The 19,987-nt window shown below is 41.5% G+C and overlaps 1 protein-coding gene across 17 annotated transcripts in view; it reads left to right on the top strand.

The window, feature by feature from the left end:
• Nucleotides 1-19,987, top strand: part of PTPRF (protein tyrosine phosphatase receptor type F) — a 606,212-nt gene that overhangs the window by 536,986 nt on the left and 49,239 nt on the right. For 12 of the 17 annotated variants that reach the window (XM_067467927.1, XM_060773314.2, XM_067467925.1 and 9 more), the window contains 7 exons: nt 3,888-4,141; nt 4,792-4,882; nt 7,497-7,709; nt 10,047-10,198; nt 14,663-14,778; nt 17,023-17,055; nt 18,575-18,672. In XM_067467927.1, the coding sequence (XP_067324028.1) occupies nt 3,888-4,141; nt 4,792-4,882; nt 7,497-7,709; nt 10,047-10,198; nt 14,663-14,778; nt 17,023-17,055; nt 18,575-18,672 (957 nt within the window). The remainder of the gene's footprint in view (nt 1-3,887; nt 4,142-4,791; nt 4,883-7,496; nt 7,710-10,046; nt 10,199-14,662; nt 14,779-17,022; nt 17,056-18,574; nt 18,673-19,987) is intronic. The other 5 variants (XM_060773318.2, XM_060773322.2, XM_060773320.2 and 2 more) reach the window with 1 other exon arrangement.

Below are 19,987 nucleotides of genomic sequence, written 5' to 3'. Positions count from 1 at the left end.
CTATTTTCCCCAAACTCCACCTGTGTTCATATTTGGGCATATGGAGTATTTCTGCCAAGTTTAGTCTAGATCCTTCATTGGTTGAGTCCACAGTGCTCTCTGGATGTAGGTGAACTACAACTCCAAAATGCAAGGTCAATGCCCACCAAACCCTTCTAGTGTTTTCTGTTGGTCTTGGGAGTTCTGTGTGCCAAGTTTGGTTCAATTCCATTATTGGTGGAGTTCAGAATGCTCTTTGATTGTAGGTTAATTATAAATCCCAGCAACTACAACTCCCAAATGACAAAATCATTTTTTTTGAGTGATGGTCACTCCTTGGGTTAGTAGGTGTCTTGTGGCCAAAGTTGGCGGCAATTCATCCCGCGGATTTTGAGTTATGGTGTCATTCAAAACGAAGAGAGCATTTATATAGAGAGATATGGGCAGAAGCAATTCATGCTGTCCATGAATTCCGCAATGAGTCATTTGAGAACATCAGTTGAAAAAGCAGCTCTGTCTGTGTCTGCTTTTTCTTACTGGTGATATAATAAACAGAAGTAAACATTCTTCTTAGCAATGGTATTCTATAAGGGCAGTTTTATCTTAAAAGTCTTTACCACTGCTGTCTGACTGGACTACTCTTTATCCAGGTGATGAATCAACAATTCTGTTAATTGGTGTGGGTTTTAGAAGGTCTAGTGTGGCTGCCATAGTTGAGGTCACTAAAATGATTGGAGAACTGACAACAATTCCTACGGTAGGTTAGTCTTGATGAAGCACCAGATGGCGTGGGTGGCCTCCTAGCTGAGAAGCAGGCATGCAAACACAAGGCATGTCAAGGAGCTTACTTCTCATTGACAGTCCTCGATGTCCAGGTCATGTCCAAGTACCAACAGAGTAGTTAGCCCAGTAGCAGCTGTGATCTCTGGAAACTGGAAGTTTGCAAACAGGACTCCCCTCTGTGTTTGGCTGTTTAATTCAGGCATGCAGAATGCCAGGCCAAAGCCTCATAATCTAACAAGCAACACTGATAAATCTCCATGGGAACAATTAGCATTATCTACACTTGATAAACAGTCTCACACTATATCTACATCCCAAAGGGTGTCATCTTTCTCTTTAACAGATTTAATTAAAGCAGATATTGTTCTGATTTATGAATACTGAGGTGCAGGCTAACCCTCATGGTATTTTTATTGGGGTTGAACAGAGATCTCTGGAAAAAAATCCACTAAAAATCAATAATGAGATTTTTCAGTTCTCCTCAGGGAAGAATCATTGCTTCATCTGGTCCAGGAGATAAAACTCCCTGCAAAGGGATAGTTGGTCTTTTGCACTGAGTGTGAGAGGATGCTATGCCAAGATTGTTATTACAGTTTGAAACTAACACTGTACCTGATCTAAAAGTGAAGCTGTGCTGTTTCTTTTTGATGCTGAAATACATTTGGGGTTTATATCTTGTTTGGTAATATGAATAGGGGTTTTAAGACCTTTTAGTGGGGATTTACATAAAATACTCCATCCCATACTCCCAAACCAACCTTTCCCCTAGAAAGTGGAGCAGAGACAACCATCACTATGCTAGATCACCCACATCTCCTAGCCTTCTTAAATTGTTGGCACAAGAGTGAAAGGTCATGAAAGGAAAGAGTATTTCATAACCTCTCTGTGTGTTTTTAGAGGAAATTGCCAGTGTCCAGCTCAGTTGTAACTTGGCCACAATAATAGTTGTTTCTGCATGGGGCTTGGGATGTGGCGCGCATGTGCTGAGAATTGACGTCAGTCTTCATACAGGTGCTGGGAACTTTCTGTTTGATCAAATTTATTTCTTTGCTTGGGTAATTAGATTGAGCTTCAGGTTAGGCAAAGGGCTTCATTATTTTTCTATTAAGTGTTGTCATCAGTACATTTTTATAACTGATTAAATGACATTTTAAAAAAATTCTAAGTACAAAAAAAAAACGTTTGCAGAAGTTCCCTTCATATGAGGGTTCTCATATAGAGCTGAGGCTGCACAGCAGATATGGATAGAGTACTTTTGGGACACATGCCCCTCACATTCGGAGCTCCCTCAACGTAGATCTCAATATAATCATCCATGCTTCCAATTTAAAAATACTCAAAAGCACCACCAAAAATTGTAGAGCTAGGGATCCAATTTGCCACACACCTCTAGCTATTTTAGATCTGAGGAGCTAAAATTTTAAAAAAATGGGAGGGATGCTAGACAGCCTCAAGGGGTGGCTATGACCCTCCATGGGTAAGTATGCACAATCTCCAAAATTTAAGAGATCACCTAGCCTTTCAGTACCAACAAGTAGTCAATACTTGGTGAACAAGTAACTAACTCATGCAACATATATCTGGCAATCTTTTTGTCCCCTGAAAAATCTACAGATGCAGGATTTGCAAGCATTTGAAAGAGCCGGTTTATTACTTTTAGCAGCAAATATGAGGGCACAGGAATAAAATCTCTTTTTGATGCTAGACCAAAATCCCACAAATCCATTATGAATTATTTTTCAACCACCACCACTGCAATAATACCATAGCGAGCACATCTTCAAAGCTTTTAGTTTTCCCTTCTTGAGAGCTATATCTGTAAAAAAAATAGAGGGAGGATAAGCACAATATTGTAATCCTAAGACTTCCAGGAATAAAATAAAGTGGTGGAAGGAGCCGGCACCTTGGCAACTTGAATAGATTTATGATCTACAATGTACAAGTAGTAACTGGAGCAAAGTCCATAAAGAATGATGGAGAGAGCAGGAACATAACAATGTTCTGATTGACAAGGCTGCATTCCTCAGCCTACATATTAGTGACAGTGTTGGACTCAAGTAAAACCCCAAGGGGAGCACCTTCTACAAACCCAATTAAATACCACTAAACTAGGCAGATAACCATACATCAACAGCACCACCGTCATATTAGGATAAAATCTCAGTTTATTGACCTCCATCCAGTGTGTTCAGAAGTAGAACTCACATGGACCAGTTGATAGACCAGAATGTCACCACTGGTCACACCTTACTCCATGTGCCCAAAGAGTTTCTCCTAATAGTCTAATGTTGCACAGCATCAAAGATAAAATACAACCCTCTGAAACCCCATAACAAAACTGTGTGTGGAGCAATTATTTATTTTTTATTTATTTATTTATTTATTTATATTCCGCCGTATCTCCCCAAAGGGACTCAATTAATCACGGTCTTCTAAAATCAGGTATCCAAATAGTAGTTGAATCACTGTGTTGTAACATTTCCAAGACCCCACCCAAACAGTATACCCAGAAGGAAACTGCTGTTCAGGGTGAAAGTACTTGATCCTCCACTTGTTGAACTGTAAATCCCACCATTTCTCACAATTGGCTATGGTTGCTGTGAGTTGCCATCCATTAACATCTGGAAGGTCACACAGTTCCTATCCCTGTTTATGTCAATATTTGACAACCTCGTGTCATTTTCAATTTTTGGAATTCAGCTTCCTTAAACCCCCAACCAGCATAATCAACTGTCAAGAATGTTTGGAGTTGTTGCCCAGAGCACATAGAGGGGCACCAAGGTGAAAAAAGGTCAGATTATGGCAGTAAGCAGCTCATCAGAGAGTCAGCATATCTCCCCCACTCTCTCTCACCACAGTGAAGGCAGGTCCTGTTCAAAATTAACCTTGACTGAAATGGATCTTTTATCTAAGGGGGCCAGGAGTGTTTGGCAACCATGATTATCTGGTTGTGATCATTCAGGTTGGTTATATTCACAGGTAAAAACAATTTGTCTCATGCAGTGAGAAGATTGTGAGGAATGCCCAATTAAGCCAGAACTGAAAGATAGGAAGGGACTTCATCAATCTTTTTCTTGGGGAGGCTTATCAACTTGGATTGTGTTACTTTTTCCCTACATTTACAGATTCTGTACAATGGTCAGACTGTGGAGGTGGATGGCCACTCCATGAAGAAGTTGATTAATGACCTGCAGCCCGACACAAATTACTCCTTTGCACTCACAAACCGAGGGAGCAGTGCAGGAGCATTGCAGCATCGGGTCTTCATCCGGACGGCACCTGATGTCCTCCAGAACAAGCCTGTCTCAACATACAAATATATTCATAATGGACAGTTCACTCTCACTCTCCCAAGAGTGAAGACCTCTGTGCCAGTCAGGTATCTTGCTTTCTATTTCTTTTTTTATTTGAAATTTTAACAACAACAACAAAAATGATAACGGAAGCAATTCCAATACATACATAAGCATATGTGAATAGCATTTATATATTTAATTAAGCACGGTCTCTCACCGGGATTGTAGTGCAGCTGGTTGAGTGTCAGCTGCATTAAGATCACTTTGACCAAAGGTCATGAGTTCGAAGCCAGCCCGGGTTGGAGTGGGTTTCCAACCATTGTGTAGCCCGTTGTCGACCTTTGCAACCCGAAAGACAGTTGCATCTGTCAAGTAGGAAAAAAAGGTACCACCTTAAAAGTGTGGGGACGCTAAGATTAACTAATTTATGAGGCCATAAAGAAGAACTCCAGCGGGGAAGCATGCGAGGAATGCGGAAGGTACTTCATCAGTGTCGCAGATGGACGATGAAAGTGACAGCTCCCCTGGCGGCCAGAAAATGTTAAATAGCCTCTGTGTATATCTTGTATATTTGTACATCAAAATTGGCATTGAATGTTTGCCATGTATGTGTACACTGTAATCCGCCCTGAGTCCCCTGTGGGGTGAGGGCAGAATATAAAAGCTGTAAATAAATAAATCAATAAATAAATCATGTTGCAAGGCTCACTCTTTCCCTATTCTTATTTTCTAGGTGGTATTATATTGTAGTTGTGCCAATGGACCCTACAAGCAGCATACTTTCCTCCAGATGGCAGACCCCAGATGAAGTAGAACTGGACCAGGTAGGAAACAGGATAAACATGCTAGTATTGCTTCCACTGACTCTATGGAGAATGCAAGAAAGATGGTCCAGGAAGGTAGCCTACTGTACATTTGAACTGACCTGAGGAAATTACAATGTGTTTTTAGCCCTTTGGTACTCAGGATAGCTGAAATTGGTTATCGCTATCATATATGAGTTTATATCCCAAGGACAGCAGGATTTGATACCTTTGCTTGTCATCTTGAAAGCGACGTTCCTGAAATACCCATAATACCCAGTGACAAAAGTGCTTCCATGGTTTTCAGCTACTTAACCTGAAAGAGACCACTGAAGTGTAGTTTTCTGAACACTTATTGCATTTATGGATTTCATTTTCTTTCTTTACTTTTGCACCTGTTTGTGAAAGCAGGTGTAGTGAAATCTACCTTTAAGGCATCCAGGCCGAAGCCTGAAAGTCAGTGGCTGTCATCTTGAAAGACAGGCAGAAGCAGGAGGAGGAGTCAAGCCGACTCCTGATTGGTCAGAGCAATTAGGGGAGGAGTCGGTTGAGAGAGGGAAAGAGGCTGTCAGCTTTTGACAAGAAAGAGAAGTGTCTTGACATCAGACACAGAAGGAAGGGATTTTTAGGAGAGGAAGCTAAATAGGAGTCTGACAGGGAAAGAAAGCTTTAAAGTGAGCCTTAAGGATAGGGAATAAGTAGCAGACAAGGGCTAGGGTTACTGTATTGAGAGGATCAGTAACAGAAAGACTTGTCTTCTTAGACTTAGGAGAAGTTTAAGAGAGCTTATTGCCCTGTGTGTGAGACAGGAGTCTGTTCTCTAAGTGATACTGTTTCTAGGAGTAGAGCAGTGTGTTTAAGGAAACTCACAGTTTTAAAAGCTTTATTGTCGGTGAAACTCCTGATTTAAATATACTAAGCCTCTACAACTGAATCAAGTTTCTGTACCGCTCATTCTATGAGTAGATATTTGCTTAAAGTTCAATAAACCTTTTCTAGTTCATTTTTAACTGGTGTCAGCTTCAGTCTGTCAATCTCCTCAGAACTAAGTCAAATCAATAATAGAAATCTCTTTAAAGTCCAGTCAGCCAGCGAAGAAGCAATAGAAGAACGAAGGGCAAACACACCTTACCTATAACACATTCACACCTTTGGTTCCTCAGACCAATAAAAGCTGAGGTGGTGGCAGTCATATCTATCAAAAGCATCGGTCATTGATATACTTAACCTATGGTCAGCTGCTAATTTCGTTATACTGGTGGCAGCGGTGGGATTTTTTGTTCCCCCCTGCCTCAGATATCTTTGAATTTTGTTATAGCAGGCATTTGGATAAGTGCAATAGAGAATCGGCATGGTTCTAGCAACACAAATGGCGATTCTGACTTGGTTTCATGGCTTTTAACAGTTTATACTATTTATATGTTTTTATTCAGTTTTTGTATATGATGTATTACCTTTTTTACCTGTTTGTATATGCAGCATTGAATTTTGCCATACTGTGAGCTGCTTTGAGCCCCCTTGGGGTGAGAGAAAGTGGGATATAAACATAGTAAACAAACAGATAAATATTTTTTTCAAAGCAAATATGGGAAATGAAAGAAGATCTGGCTGTGTGTAGGTAAACTGATATTCATGCAGAGACAAGTATACATATTTGTGTCATCTCCCCAGTTAGAAATCATCCCATGGGTGGTGAGCAAGCCAGCAGCCTCCTTCCCTGATGCTACAGCACGGTGGTCCCCTTTTGCCTCTTTTTTCGGGCTTCACACACTCTGATGCTCTGCGCTTGCCCTTGCACATTTTTGTGTGAAATGTATTTCATGCCTCTTCCTTCATTTTAAATTAGAATTTCTGTTCAGAGCAGAGCATTCATTTTTATTCATTAGACAAAACATCTTTAAACATCTGAAAGCTTTCTGGGGAATGTAATTGAATTTGTGTATGTTTATATCCTTTTTCTTGAATTTGTGGATGACTATGAAATTTGTCATTTTTTCTCTCCATGTCCCATGAAATCTGTTAGCAGCATGTGTGATTTACACAAAGACTGACTGCAGCCCAGCAGGATATGGAGGGGGGGGGGGGGGAGATGCACCTATAAATACTTAGATACCTAGAGATTTCAGTGCACAATACAGAATATGTTTATGTTTTGAAGCCTACTGAACTCCTCCCTATCTCTGAACATTGAATTCCTGGACACATGAATGGGTTGTGACAGACAGAACTTTGTTGCCTTCTTTGGGTTACTCTGAAGAATTGCAAAGTCATCACTATTCCTGTTTCACTATCTTAAGATGAATGCATACTTTAGAATTAATTCTCTTGTAGTGTTGCGGTCTAGACACTTTTATAATGTTCTCTTTTGCCAGAACTCTGTCTGAAGAAAAATACAAAAAAAAAAAGATGTCTAGAAATATCAGAGTATCGCCTCATTCAAACATTCCACCCCAGATAACCTATGTTGACAAGTGAGCAGATACACTGTACATTTGTGGAATTCAGGGAAAGTTGTAAGGAATTGACATGGAAAATCAGTTTGCAAATTTTTCCTCATGGAAATGTTGTGGTCCCTGAAACCCCAGTAGTACATGGCACAGCTCTTGTTCATACTTGGCTTTCTTCTGCCACCCAGCTGCTTGAAGCCATAAATGAAGGGGCATCCGAGAGGCGTCAGCGTCGGCAGGCAGAACACCTCAAGCCTTACATCGCTGCCCAAATGGAGGATCTGCCAGACACATTTGTCTTGGGGGATGAGAAGATGTATAATGGCTTTCACAATAAGCCACTTCAAGAGGACTTGACCTACCGTTGCTTTGTGCTGGCTTCACTGGAGGATGGTGATACGGTAAGGGCCATGAGAATAAAAAGATCTGGGCATTGCCTGAAAGGGCCAGTCCAGGGGTGACACGAGGGCAGCAGTGAGACAGTAAAGACTATGGAAGTTTGCAGTGCAAAGTTAAACTGGAAAGTCCAATTTATAAAATACATACTATATTCTGATTTCTTTTCCTCTGTCACTATCTTGTTTGTATGTGCATATAAAGGCCTGCTAGACCAACAAGAGCTTATTTGTCCCATTCGTTGTATCCCTCTATTCACTTTCCCCACTAATGTAATTTTTGCAGTTAGGCATGGCTGGTGTGGTGTGGGGGTGAGGACAGGAGTAACACTTACATTAGCTGGAAATATGTAAGTAATGTCCAGCCATAATGAAGATGTTCAGACCTTTCTGCTCTGCCCTGTGCTGGGACTCTCACTTTCAGCCTCATTTACTTGTAATGGTTCATTAGAGCTAGTCAAATGCTTCATTAGTCATCCAGTCCGAGCTCTTGTGTGGCAGACACAACAAACGTGCAGCCAAAAAACAGGAAGAGTAGAGGCCTTGGATCCACCAGCAAGGAAAACTTCCCTTGTGCCACAGCGTTGGGTCCTTTGTGTACCAGAAGATAAGTGTACAAGGACACCATGACTAGCAAAGCAACTTTTCCAGACATCTCTTCTTGTTTTGTTTTGTTTTTCCCTGTAGCTGCAACTGTTCTAAAGCTAAGGAAGCCCTGTTCCTGTTGGTCCATTTCTATGTCTTTCAGAATTACCCCAATAATTTTCCTTATGCTAAGGCTTCCACTTTTCAGTGCTTTTCTGGATAGGGATGAAGTTCCATTATGAAGTAGATAGGTGCTTCTGAGGCACAGGTTCCTGTGCTGTTCAGCTTGCTAAAGAAGGTGATGTGGGACTTAAGGGTCTCTAGAATCCCTTCGCATTCATTCTAAAACTTCAGGACTGTGTTTTCATCCTCACTAGTGTGCAAAAAGACTGAGGTTTCTTATTTATTACTGTTGAACATTTCAAGACTGAACGCTGACAGTGAACCAGGTTCCAGAGTAGAGTCATGGCTGATATTGAGCCTTAGGTGCACTTCATGCTGGACATCTATAAGAAAGTACTGGCTTTATATGTCTCCTGCCAAACAGACCCAGTACTTGACATCAAGGGGATGTTTAAAATTTCTGCCTCCACTGGTAGATTTCAAGACAAGAGTTTGCTTTGGCTAACATACAGCTCCTTTAATCAGAGCAAAAGGTGCCCTATAAAAGAATCGAGGTCATGTGTCTTTCCTGAACTGCAAGACAAATCAGAAACAGGAATGGGTACAAATGCTTCCTCTTTCGACATAAGCATAGTGTAACTTGACTTTTCTAATTCAAATGCCAAGCAAGACCAATTCTTTCTCTGTGAGTTGCAACTTGAATCAGAAGCCTTTGTGTGTAAAGAGCCCCATACGAGGCCTTCCTTTTTCAGGGTTTAGACGGTTGCCTCAAGGAAAACCATGAGTTGGTCTGCTGCGTAATGTGCAGCCTTTTGCCCAGCGGGTGTTCCCTGACATAACAGCCCCATGGTGATGGGTTTATATTCGTATAATAGGTATTATAAACCACTTACTCCCTCCTGCCAACCCCAGCGCTCAATTGGCTGCAACACCAAAGCCTGTAATTTGGCTCTTCGTGCATCTGAGACTGGCAACTTGCTCTCAGCTGGACTATTCTACTCTGACATCAAGGGAGGTCACTTTCTGGCAGCTGTCATTTAGACTATCCCATTAACACAGAAAAGAGGTTGGTTTTCATACTTCTTGTTAAATCCATTGTTTGTTGTTGTTTATTTGTTCAGTCACTTCCACTCTTCGTGACCTCATGGACCAGCCCACGCCAGAGCCCCCTGTCGGCCATGGCCACCCCCAGTTCCTTAAAAGTCAAGCCAGTCATTTCAAGGATACCATCCATCCATCTTGCCCTTGGTCTCCCCTCTTCCTTTTTTCTTCCATTTTCCCCAGCATCATTATCTTCTCCAAGCTTTCCTATCTTCTCATGTGGCCATAGTATTTCATCTTTGCCTCTAACATCCTCCCTTCCAGTGAGCTGTCGGACTTTATTTTCTGGAGTATGGACTGGTTTGATCTTGCTGCCCAAGGTACTCTCAGTATTTTCCTCCAGCACCACAGTTCAAAAGCTTCTATCTTCCTTCACCCACCCTTCCTTATTAATTGTTATTCTTTGTGAAAGACTGCCATTGGGAAGTTTGAGGCTACTGAAATGTGTGAAAGGGGGCACGGGGAGAGGGGTGGGGTGTAAAGAGAGGTGGAATCAAGAATCACCTATGGTTCTATTTCTCTACTGCTTTCTAGAAGAAGTATGCAGCCAGTCCCTACTCAGATGAGATTGTGATGGAAGTATCAGCAAGACAGCAGGATGAACCAGAGATGCTATGGGTGATGGGACCTGTCCTTGCTGTCATCTTAATTATCATCATTGTCATCGCGATTCTGCTCTTCAAAAGGTGAATGCTAGCCAAGGTCACTGCATTGTGGTTGATTGGGTCCATAATAGAATACTGTGCCAGTTTTAACAAAGTCATTTCCTATACAGTTAAGCTCAAAAAGCACAAGAACTCCTTGCCCAAAGCTTTGGGGCAAGTAATTTGACCTTACTACCCAAAGACCTTGCTCTCATGGAGCTGCAAGTAGGGTTGATAAAGGCATTGGGATAGACCCTGATGAATAGGTAAGTATAAAGCACTGATTGGAGGATGGAGAATGTCAGATTGCATTCATTAAACATGTTAGGGTTGATAAATCATCACTCCCCCCTTTATATACAATTATAGACTCTCAGTTAACCAGAAATCTCAACAACCAGCAAAATAGCAAAAGAAATAAAAATTAAAATACATGTGTGATACAGTAAAACTGTATTACACTAAGTTTGTCTTATTTGCTTTTAATTACTGTAGTTCAATATTAGTATCAAGTAACTGCAGAGTTTATTATATGGTATAGTATGGGGTATAATAATAGTTAGAACCACTTTAATAGTAACTCTCAAGCTACCAGAAACTACATTTATCTATCATCTACCAATTCCCATGAGTGCCCATTAACTGAAAGTCGACCATGTATATCTTTCTGTGAATGAGTAATATATAGTGAATTCCAGCATCAGAGGAACTATTTGAGGTGCCAAAGAAGAAAGACCTTTCTTTTAGCCATAACAGTTTGATTCCCTGGGTTTCTATGGCTTATATTATATAGCAGGTATTAGACAGAAAATACCTACTTCTCCCACTCTATCCAAAAATTTTGCTGAGTGGGTGCTTCATGCAGGTATTTTTGGTTTAAGGATCTATCCCCAAACATAGTCAAGAGTGTTCTGTTTCCAGTTGCAAGGCAAGGATATAAAGTATGATCTAGTGGTGTTTTTAAAAAGGAGCTGGTTGTTAAGTGGAAGAATATGTGTGCAGTCTCCCACTTCAGCTCCAGGCAAGCTGCCATCATTTTTCTTCAGCAAAATGTGCATCGTCCCAAGAGGGGATAAGAATTGGGTTTTGTTTTGTTGTTGTTGTTGTTTTTTGCATGAATGATTAGTATGTTTGTGTAACCCTGGTTTCTGCTTCTGTTTTGCTGTTCGTGGATCTAGCAAACAAGAAAGGTAGACATCCTCTTTCTCTCTCTTTGTTTTGTCGGTTTCAAATCCACTGTTTTAACTGGTTAAGAGCAGTAAACACGGGGTTTGTGGCCGAGACTCAACTATCTCATGGGTGTCACTTTCCTTGTCTAGCATTTTAGCATGTTGAACTCTTTCAGCCTTTTCCATGTTGCCTTTTAATAAAGAACAACACAGTAAAAAATGTGAGCAGGTTTCTGGGTGCGCGGTGACTTTCACAGCATTTGATGTCCTGGAGTTGGTGGGGTTATTTTCCACTACTGGCGCCCCTTCATTTGCCAAGGATATGACATTGCCAGAAGCAGTCTTGAGTTCCTTGGCATAATGAGTGTGTTCTATAAATCATGTCAGTAAGGCCTTGCTCTGGGCTGTTCTCTTTTCATTGTCACCCTGTGCCCTATAAAGGTCTCCCACTGTTTGCTGACTTTGGTGCTTAGCTGATCATTAATAGATCTGATAGTCATGTAATTAGAAGAGAGTGCTGCTAACTTTCAGAAGAAGCTAGCACTCAAAACTGCTGACTATTCTTTGCATGGGTCTCCTTCAATGGGTGATGCAGGGCTCCTACCTCCAATGTCTGTAATGATATAATCACTTTGTAAGCTATCACCACACTCCATGCATACATATGCACACAACTAAATTGATGTGGGTTGTTGTAGGTTTTTCGGGCTGTATGGCCATGTTCCATAAGCATTCTCTCCTGACTTTTTCAGCTGCATCTATGGCAGGCATCCTCAGAGGTTGTCACCTCACAACCTCTGAGGATGTCTGCCATAGATGCAGGCAAAACATAAGGAGAGAATGCTTCTGGAACATGGCCATACAGCTCGAAAAACCTATAACAGCCCAGTGATTCCAGCCATGAAAGACTTCAACAATAAATGGATGTATTAGCATACCTTGTTCATATAGTTTCTGGACCCCATGTACTGTATTTGCACTAAACAGGTTATCTGGTAGAATTGTAGGGTTTAATCAGTTTTAAGTGACGAGTTTCATTGTCTTCAGCCTGGTGATTAAGACACGTTCCTTAGTAGGCTAAGGCCATCCTCATCGTGCAGACACATCCATCCTGGTTGGTTGGAGCTGCCAGAGGAGGGTTAGACAATGACAGTTGCCAGGACTTCTCTGAAAAGGATTGCGTGACAGTCCCTCTAAAGTAGAAATGGGAACACGCAAGCTAAGCTGCGTGTTGTCCACTGCGTAATATTATTTATTTTTTATTCTCTTACTTTGTTTTTTAGAAAGAGAGAGAATTGGGGAGAGGAAATTGAGTTATTGTTTCTAGAACCCTTCAAGAGCCACAACTCTCTTTTAAAAGTGGAACTACAAATTTCCGCTCCAAAAAGCTTTTTGCAAATTAAAAATGGACTTCTGACAACTTGCATTTTTAGGTTTGGGTCAATAATACAATGCTGTCCCCATGACCTTCCAAATTTGCTAGCCCCTATGCCCTTGAAAAATGCCATTACTTTAGTAATGTTTCACCTTACACTTTGAGGACCATATGTCACTGGTCTTGATTGAGTTGCACTGCCTTCCCTTTGTCTCAGAGCTCAGTACAAGGTACTCATTTTGGCTTTTAAAGGTTCAGAAAGCTTTGTAGCTAGGATAGCTTTCTGTGTGAGTCTGCCCATAATTTAAGATCTTTAGTGGAGGCCCAATACACTGAGAGGCAAGATTCCTGTGAACGCATGAGAGAAGAGTTTCTGTAATAGAACCTTTATTGTTGAGGTCCTAAACAAAGAAAGTAAGGTAGCTTCATTCTTACTGATTTTTGATAGGTATTCAAAATGTATTGTTTTGTCAGAACTTTGGCTTTAAAATAATTTTAAATCTGTTTTTAAGAGGTTTTTTTCCTTCTTTTATCTATAGGGTGATATTATTGTATAGAGTTTTGCAGGTATTGATGGGCAGAAAATGATGTATAAATAGTTTCCTTATAGAAGACTTAATGGTACAGCTTTTTTGGCACTGTCTTCCTTCTGACAAAAAGATGTGTGCAGAATCAGACAAATTGACATCTTTTTGAGATCCCTCGGCCATTCGCCAGTACTTCTCAGTGCTGTGGGCTTTTGAATTGTTTCAAAGTTCACCAGAAAGCCTTCATTTGTTTAGATTTATGTAGATCCATGCTTGCACATAAGCACGCACAAACAATGCACACAGAGTGCAATTGCATGACACAAAATGCCAGGATCATCAGGAAACCTGGTTACTCAGGAATGAGCAGCATACTTATGTTTTTTCACTCTTTAACCCCATAGCTTTCCTCTACCAGTTGCTTTATTGTCTCATCTGGCAGCAAGCAGCTTCTCTTCTCTACTTTGTTCCCTCCTAACAGACGAGAGGAAGAGTCCAAGGTTTTTTCTTGGTGTCTTTCTCTGCTTTGTTGGGAGGCCACAACTTAAAGAAAGGAGGTTGCCTACAGCGGGGCAACAAAGTAAACCAATAGCAAAACCTACCTCCAAGTTTGTTGAGGTGCTCTTGAAGCAGGCAGGTCCCATTGAGCAGTGTGCATTTGTATGTTTCTGTTTCGCAATCCCGGTTGCCCTGAGATCCCTGACCTGTCAGGTTGTGGGAATACAGAGACACAGACATACACTGAATTCCCCGTCAACTACTACGCAATGCTGCCAAGCACCAAGTTGAGGCATTGTAGTTTTTGTTGAGCTTCTAAAAGATCAGCATCCTACCTCTTTATAGATTCCAAAAACACATTGCAGTTGGGTACTGGGGTGAGCAAGAAAGGCACTGTATGGAGTAAAGGAACTATGGGGTTAATTGGTTTAAATATTGTATGTTATCATTACTAATAACTCTTCTTGCCATCTCAAAATTTCCTGTAAAGGTCTTCCATTTAATTATTGGATGGGTTCATCTCTGCTTAGTTTGTGAGATCTACCAGGATAAAGAGCCCAGGGTGGTGGAACCGTAGGCATAAATATAGCACTAAGAGACAACAGTGTGTTTTATTGTTCTATTAACACTCGCCTGGGGGGCCTTCAGCCATTCAAGACAAGTATTAATGGACCAATAAAACTCACCCAGAAGAGCTCTTACCCTGTTATATTACAAGTCTTCACATTTTAAATAATTTTTTAATACTTGGAAAAATCTTAAGTGTATTCTTTCACCACAGCAAGTAGTCCCAAATACCTAATGGGGTGTGTAGGTAGCGGGGTGGAAGTTTTTGTTATTATGTGACTAACTTCTTGGCAGGGCATCCTGATAATGTCCTCTGCCATCTGGAACATGCCCAGATTCACTTTACCAGCTGTGCCTTTTCTGCCATTAGGAAAAGGGCCAATTCACCTTCCTCCAAGGACGATCATTCCATTGGCCTGAAGGACTCTTTGCTGGCCCATTCTTCTGACCCTGTTGAAATGAGGCGACTCAACTACCAAACACCAGGTAGAGTATGGATGAAGTGCTTCACATCCCTGTAGAGCTCTGTGCCCTTTCTTGTTGACGGATGTTTATGAAAAGGAACTCTTGCTTCCTCTTTCTCTTCTGATTTCGTGAACCCCATCTGGCTATACTCAGTGGCTCAATATACTTTGAAAGAGTAGGAATTCCAGACATCCTGCTTGCACCGATGGTTGAACAAACAAGTGCCATAAGAGACCAGTAGGCGCAGCATGACAAAGAACTACATTCTGTTAGATCTTGGCAGGATTTGCAGTATGTTCCAAAGATCTCATTTAGTCTTGGCTAGATTCCACTCTAGATTTCACCTAAAATTGGGCAGCAAAGATCCAACATGCTGATAAGGCCAAATAGCATGGCAGGCAGATGCTATCTCAATAGGCTGCTTGTGATTCAGACCCTGAAGTGCCTCCTATCAGCCAACACAAATGGCATCTTACAGTTATGGTAGATGCAGCTGGCTGTGTCAACAGAACAGCGGTTTTTCAGCAGGGATCATTTCCCTGGTTGAAAGCTTGGCTTTGCATTCTTTCTAGCTAGAGCAAAAGCAGATTGCCACCCTGCCTCCTTAGCTTGTAGGAGTTATAAAGATGTTGGAGCAGCTTTAGTCATAAATCAAGACACCCTTAATTTCCAGACTTTCTAGCAAGATGTGGCCTGTATTTCTCTCCATCTGTTGCTTCTTACAGATTTTGGGAAGTGAGCCTGTGGCTAGCTACTCTCTTTTTCTCAAAGTCGAATTTGGCATCTCCATCTCCATCCCATATAAATGGGGCAATGTACCAAGATGTGTAAGTTACACATATGTAGGTTATGGAGTTGGAGAATGGGAACAGTCATCATTTGACCAGAAAATTTGCATAGCCTAGCATTGTAAAAGAACTGGAAGTGCAATCCAGCATGTACACAAAAATGAGGCCTGAATCAAGCACCAAGTTGTATGCAGGTACAAATCTATTTGCACAAAAAAGGAAGCTTGGCCAAAGGCACAACTTGGTCACGATAAGCCAACTTCATAGGTCATATATGAGTCTGTTCTCAGTCTTGACCAGAACTGCTGCCCTTTTTGTGGTGGACGTTGTATCCTTTTAGCTTCTTGGGTGGCTAGCAGGGAACAATCCGCTTTGAGAAGAAAGCTCCAGCACTACATTTGCAGCCTGAGACACTTGCCTCCACCTGGTTTCACCTACATGCTGAGATGGATGAGTGCCTTCTGTGAGCAGACAGCAGCAACTAAAGCCTGAGTAGGCTGGCAGTTGATATCTGTGCTGGAAAATGTAAAGGCAGGAAGGGGCTTGCACTGTACATAATTAATCAGGCTGCTGTTATTAAATATTAAGCTTATCACTTTAATACTTTCTACTTGAGACACAGGTTTCTTACATGAATTGTCAGCTCCTTTGTACTCATGTTCCATTTGGCAGAGTTGTGGCAGGTCAGGCAGGGAGAAGTCGCTCTTAAGTGATTGGGTGAATTGTGAAATGGGAACTGGGTTTTCTGGCAAACAGGCCAAACAGTTATAATGTCTGTTGTAGGAGAACTCTTAACTACCTTTTCTGGTAGTGAAAGGCTCTTGTTTATAAGAAGTGCTTGTCTTAATACATCACTCACCATACACCACATGTGAAAAAAAAAATCTCATTTTGCAATGTCTTCTCCCAAACAAAGGTTTCTGAAGGCCTTCTGTGTTGCCCTCTGCAGACCATAGAAAAAAGTTGGTTTTTTTGGACTACAAGTCCCCAAAACTCCCTAGTCAGTAGCCATGTGCAATCCATGGTTCTAAATGGTTCTAAAGTACTTACAAAACTAGGGGGCAATATTGCTTTGCTTCTAAAGTGTTGCTAAAGTTCTAGTGGTGAAAATTTCAGAACTCTAACAAAACTTTCACATTTCCTTAAAAATGGGGGTTCCTAATTGGTTCTGTCATAAAAAAATAGCCAATAACAAAATAATAATGAAATTTTGAAAGTTTTGTTAGAGTTCTGAAATTTTTACCACCAGAGCTTTAGCAACACTTTAGACGCAAAGCACCAGCGCCCTCTAGTTTTGTGAGTACTTTAGAACCATGGATTGCTCATGCCTACTAGTCAGCATGGTCACTAGCCATGCTGTTTAGGGATTCTAGCAATCCAAAAAGGTCACTTTTCCAAGCTCTGGCCCTTTGACCCTCCTGTGTCGCACCCTTGACTTTGCCCTTGGCAATACCTAATGGGATTTCTGTTCTTGCAGGTGCCAGTGGCCCCAGTTGCCCGAATATCTCAAGTTAGTTTTCTCTCCTTTTGCTTCTTCCTCGCTCTCTCTTCCCCACCCTTTCTTTCTCATACTTTTTGTTCAATGTCATGACAGTCAGCCTCACACTTCATAGACTTAGTGTTAATGCCTTCACTTGTCAGTGAGCCGAGCTGCCTCTTGTAGACTAGGTTCTGCATAAGATGATCCGGCCTACATGGGAGGAAAGGCAAAGGGGTTACCTGTTCACTGTTTTCCATGCAGCGCCATTGAAAATTCAGCCTACAAAGTTATAATTTGGCTTGAGCACACAGCCCCAATATGAGAAGAAATAAGCACTGCAATAGCAAAGGTGCATTTGTTGTCCAATTATATGGAGATTATATAGCATTCCTCCCCAATGAAATGCAATTATTACCATCCAGACCTGATCCAATAATCTCATATTTGTTCATCTTCTTGCTGTGCTTCTCAACTGCTGCTTTGTTGCCAGTATCTAATTGAAATGCCTTTAGCCCAAGTGAGGTGGCTTGTCTTCTTTCTCTCCGCCATTTTAATGCATATGAAATGAGGTGTGCCACCTCCACATTTTTAAATAAAAACGTGGACAAGGGAGAAAACAAGGCTTGATTGTCCCACAGGCTTACTGTGAAAGAGAGGGAAACGACAAGTGGGAGCTTTTTCATACATTTAGTTTTATGTTGATGCTTTGAGAACTGCAGAGGACCAAAAACAAGGCATGGTTGTCAGGAGGAAACCCACTCTGGTAGTTTAAGTCTGTCACTTTGTATGACTCTATATTAGGCATGAGCAAACTTTGGCCCTCCAGGTGTTTTGGACTTCAGCTCCCACAATTCCTAACAGCTGGTAAACTGGCTAGGATTTCTGGGAGTTGAAGTCCAGAACACCTGGAAGGCAGAAGTTTGTCCATGCTTGCTGTATATTATTGCACAGTCAGCATACCCAAGAAACTCCCAACCCTCCACTTTTCCCACCCATGGATAGGCAAAATATTATAGCAGGTATTAGAATGACTTTTCAGTGTCTCTCAAGTGTAAGTGCTATTAATGCATATGGCTTTTCTGCTGTCTTGGTCATTGAGGTATGAGTGGGCTTTCAAGAGATGCAGAACTGGCCCCAAGGCCAAGCAAGCAAAGTAGCCATTGGTTCAAAATCTGTTTCTGTGCCATCATGTGCACTGTCGATATGAAAGTGGAGGCCTGTTGTGCAAGAGCTGTTGGTTTTATTGGCACCTCAAACTCAAAACCTATCCCAGCTTCTGCAGCAGCATCTTTCCAAGCCTCTTCACTCTTCCCAGCCTGGGATTATGTGTGAAAGCCACTTGGTTGGTCACTGTTTCATCTAAGCATGCACACATACATTGTGCCATTGCGTAGGCACTGCATGCCATGTTATCTCACTCATGTACCATCCATCTTGCCAGTGTTACACATCACCACCTGCTATGCAACTGTGGAAAGACAACTCTCTGTGTAGCTAAATGATAATTTTGCCCTTGCTACTTCCCCCTCCTTTCTGTTTGGTCTGGCAGGCATGCGTGACCACCCTCCCATCCCAGTGACAGATCTCTCTGACAACATTGATAGACTGAAGGCGAACGATGGGCTGAAGTTCTCCCAGGAATATGAGGTAAGCAAGTTTATGGGTAATTTGGGTCTGTTGTGACATAAATACAGACAGTCCCCAAGTTACAAACAAGATAGGTTCTGTAGGTTTGTTCTTGAGTTGAATTTGTATGTAAGTTGGAACAGATACATTGTTTAAGTGTAACTCCAGCCAAAAATATATTGCCTTTAGCTTTGGATAGCATAGGGAAGGGTTAACACCCCTGTGACCTTTGTTTTGCTGTCTGTTCCCCTGTTCAGAAGATTTCACCTCTCTTTCTATCCCTGTGATAATTGGATTTTGAAAAAATTGGCTTGCTGTGGAAACAAGGATTGGCGAGAAACTTCAGTGAAGACACTTTTCCCCATTATAACTCTTTCAGGAGTGAATTTCTCTTCCTAGGGGTAGATTTCTCTTGTTTTCTGTTCTCTCACTCCTGTTCTTAACTATGAGTCATTTGTAAGTTGGATGTTTGTAACTCAGGAACTGACTATAGTCACTTCTTCTGCAGTGTTTCAGCTCTATCTTGCTAATTTAACCAGAGATTCCAGCCTGGACTGCACAGTGCATTCACAAAATCCTGATTCACTGTCCCCATTGGGTTTAGTTGTTACCTTCAATTAGGACCGCATCATTTTTGCGCTTTCTGGCACTATGATAACTTGTCATAGCCTAAAAGTGTGAAATTCAATATTGGAATAGCTTTGTTTCTAATATATACACGGACTTCACAACGTATATGCTGTATTGGGTGTAATTTAGATACGAATATGGACATTTTCACATTAAATTTTACACAGTTTATTATAGTTATTAACTGTGTTGGGGAAATGTAACACGCAGTAGCCATCAGAGTGCCGTTTGTGCTGAGATGGAGGCTGAAATAGTGATATTGGGAGCCCAGGAATTGCCACAGCGCTTGCTTGCAAGCTCCTTCTTTCCACTTTGAACTATTTGCTAGGCAGATGATTAATTTGAAAAATTGCTACGTTGGAAAAAGTTCCCTTGTAGCTATTAGAGTCACAGTGGCAGGATAAATGTTTTCCTGTGCTTGCAGCAAGCCCTGCAGGGCCCACTCCGGCTCTGAGGGGTTTAAATCATAAATAAAACTATCGCATATGTGGAGAGGGGGGAAGGATGAATTGAGGTAGTGTCCTTTACACACACATTGTTGGCCTTGCTTGAATTGTTCTTTTCCTTTGCCCCTCACCTTCCTTTGCTGCACCATATCTTTCTTGATTCAGGATATCTGCTTTAATCACAAGGTGAAATTATACAGGCCGGGAGGCAAGAACAATTGTTGCCTAATGGCCGGAGTCACTGAGTTGCTGTAAGTTTT

The sequence above is a fragment of the Anolis sagrei genome, chromosome 4 (genome assembly GCF_037176765.1).
Source record: "Anolis sagrei isolate rAnoSag1 chromosome 4, rAnoSag1.mat, whole genome shotgun sequence".
NCBI lineage: Eukaryota > Metazoa > Chordata > Lepidosauria > Squamata > Dactyloidae > Anolis > Anolis sagrei.
The sequence above is the reverse complement of the archived record's forward strand: the minus strand, read 5'-3'. Positions and strand labels throughout refer to the sequence as shown.